The sequence below is a fragment of the Sinocyclocheilus anshuiensis genome, unplaced genomic scaffold (genome assembly GCF_001515605.1).
Source record: "Sinocyclocheilus anshuiensis isolate Anshui unplaced genomic scaffold, SAMN03320099.WGS_v1.1 scaffold771, whole genome shotgun sequence".
Lineage (NCBI taxonomy): Eukaryota > Metazoa > Chordata > Actinopteri > Cypriniformes > Cyprinidae > Sinocyclocheilus > Sinocyclocheilus anshuiensis.
The window spans coordinates 514,724-517,714 of record NW_015552585.1 but is presented as its reverse complement, the minus strand read 5'-3'; the positions used below and the strand labels follow the sequence as shown (position 1 = coordinate 517,714).

Below are 2,991 nucleotides of genomic sequence, written 5' to 3'. Positions count from 1 at the left end.
TTATTATATGGATCTGTACTTTTACTCAAGTACTTGATTTGTGTATTTCGTCTACCACTGACTGAGAGGACCCAGCTGTGTTATGTATTGTATTACGTGTAGAGTGTCTGACCAGTGAGGTGAATTACTTTCTGCTTTATTCTGTACAAGATGAGTGCAGTGGATTTTGAAGCTACTGATGTCTAATTATAATACTAAGCTTTATACTGCAAACGAGGTTCTCTCTACATTTAGCTTCTCTTTTTTGCTATGATTGTTTTTTCAAAAAGTTTTTCGAGCCTTCCACCTCTCCGCTGGGGTGATTCTCTGGTTACAGGCAGGTGGTGTCAGGTTACTTTACCTTGCCCTGTCAATCCAACATGTTGGTATCCCTTTTGTGATAGACAGGGCGTTTACAGAAGAGCTCCCTGCAGGCGCAGTTTCTGCTGACAATGAAGTCGAAGTTTCGACTTTGCGTTGAGCTTTAGACTTGGAGTTGCTGGCTGCCATTATGAGTTTTCAAGTTCTCATATTCTCATAAAAATTGGAATTCCTGCCTCCGGTTCTGTTTTTTGGAAGCTCAGAACGTCAGATCTGCATTGCGCTACAAGCACCTCCACTCATAAAACCTGGAGCAAAGCCCGGAATATCACTGTAAATATAGGAGTTGCTGACTGATTATGTGCCTTGTCTCTTTCCAGAATACAGTCGTTTTGAGTCCAAGATCCACGACTTGAGGGAGCAGATGATGAACAGCAGCATGAGCTCTGGCTCCGGCTCCCTCCGCACCAGTGAGAAACGCTCCCTCTACGTCAGGTATCCTCTATATCCTTGAATTCCTTAATTCAGTTTTACTGATATTATATAGATATCTCAATAAGTGCTTTTTAAATCAGGAATCTTCATGTCGATCAGTCAATACAAGTCAAATTCTAGTTAAAATAATCAAGGCATGTTTTCAGAAGTTGAGTATCGGTTCTCTTACATTTAATACTATTAATGCACCTTTTATTTCTAAAAAGTGTTCAATTATACATTTTTGTCATCAACACATGCAATTTCATTTGCAGTGGAACTTTAAACTGTGAAAAGAACTGAAAACATTTTTGTAGTACATAGATCTCCATGTTTCGTTGTCTTTTTTACTGCCTCTGGCACGGGATACCTTGAACCTGTGCATGGAACCATAAAATCAGACATCTATCAAGTCGTTTTTAGAGCAGAATGTTCAGCCCTGTCTTAGAGATCTTGTACCCAAGTCACAGGTCATGAGTTCTCCAGCAGGATAATTAACCAAAACAGGCCTCAATAAGCACTTAAGAATGGATGAAAATAAAACGCTATAGAGTGTTCTTAAGTGGCCTTATATGAGTCTGGGTTTGAATCCAGTTGAACATCTAAAAACTAACTGTTGGGAGAAGCACCCATCAAACCTGAGAGAATGGAGCAATTTGCTCACAATGAATGGGCCAAAACTACCAGTTGAGAAATGATGGTAAAAATCAAATTCAAATATTTAGTTCCATTAAATATGCAAGAAAATTATAATTCTAATCTGAATACATTTGTCAGTTTCAACCTTTTTTTGTGAAATGAGTGAAAGGGTACGAGTATTTTTAAGCATTTAATTGTGCCATTGATGAGGTTTAGTGACAAGATCTCATATTAAAAAGCAGTTGATATTTTGATATTTTCTAAAGAAATGGTAATAGTGTCTGACAGTAGTGTTAACTTTTCATATTAAATAGTAAGTCTAGTTATAATGAATATATATTCTGCCTAATGAATGTCTGGCCTTTTTCTGTCAATAGCTTGTACCTAAGGTGAGCTGTGCTTAACGCAGTGTTTAGCTGCTGTGGGTTCACGAGTCAGCTGACCACATGTGTTAATGTTAAGTGTGAGATCTCAAGGCGTTTTCACATTCCTATGAATGCAGTGATGAGATAAAAGTGTGTCAGAATGGTACAGGCATATGTCAGTCAGTACTGATCCCACCCTGCACTACTCCATCTTAAAACAGACGCCTGATGTTGTCCTCAATTTAGCTATGTAGCAAATTATGTGTGTGTGTGTGTGTGTGTGCGCGCGTGTCTCGGTGGGCATGTAATTAGTGTGTCCTAGGAGAGAGGTATGTAGAAAAACAGGAAGACCTGCTCCACTGGTTTTCCTCCTTTCTTTTGTATTTACCTGTCTGACAAGATAAAAACATTCAGCTTTGAACTAGGGCTGGGCAAAAACAATCGATTTTCCGATTAATTGTTTTTTTAAATGACGTCGATTCGATATCGATTCTCAAAAGCTGCGAATCGATCTTTCCCAGTATTTATTTCAGCACACATTTAAAACAAGATCTGATTAACGTGAATCTTATCATTAGTCTTCTCCACTAGATGTCACCCTTATTTACCTTGCGCGATGTTACAACAGAAATCCTGTCATTCATTCAGCGCTTATCATGGCCATACGCGTGATTTGCAATGCTCAGGTGAAATGCTATAGTAATACTATAAATCTGCGGAAGCATTTGATATCACGCATAAGGCGCCATGATTTCCGCAATGAATGAACGGCGGATGGCGCGGCGCACTTCATTAGCATTTACCGTTTCATTTGAGAACGCGAATCGGAATCGAATCGAATCGGGACATCTGAATCGATACCCAGCCCTACTTTGAACACAATGCCTGACTGTGTTTCTCAACTCCGTGTCATCTACCATCTGGTTTTTCTCTCATGATGTTACTAGGATCTTCTATCACTATTGTGCCCTTGAGTGCTTAACCACAGGTTGATCCAGGGGACTGACTGTGCAGAGATGTAGGAGCGATAAGAAAAATGGAGTGGGGGGGGCATTTGCCCAATAGATTTACTTTTATTCAGCAAGGACGCATTCAGTTGATCAAAACACAGACATTTGTGACCCTGGACCACAAGTCTCAAGTGTCAATTTTTCGAAATTGAGATTTATACATCATCTGAAAGCTGAATAAATAAGCTTTCCATTGATGTATG

General features: G+C 39.4%; 1 protein-coding gene across 1 annotated transcript in view; it reads left to right on the top strand.

The window, feature by feature from the left end:
- The first annotated feature begins 677 nt into the window (after positions 1 to 677).
- The window catches only part of LOC107665428 (disks large homolog 3-like), a 14,544-nt gene continuing 12,230 nt past the window's right edge, over positions 678 to 2,991 (top strand). The window contains exon 1 of the mRNA XM_016456300.1: positions 678 to 795. Within this exon, the coding sequence (XP_016311786.1) occupies positions 725 to 795 (71 nt within the window). The 5' untranslated portion in view covers positions 678 to 724. The remainder of the gene's footprint in view (positions 796 to 2,991) is intronic.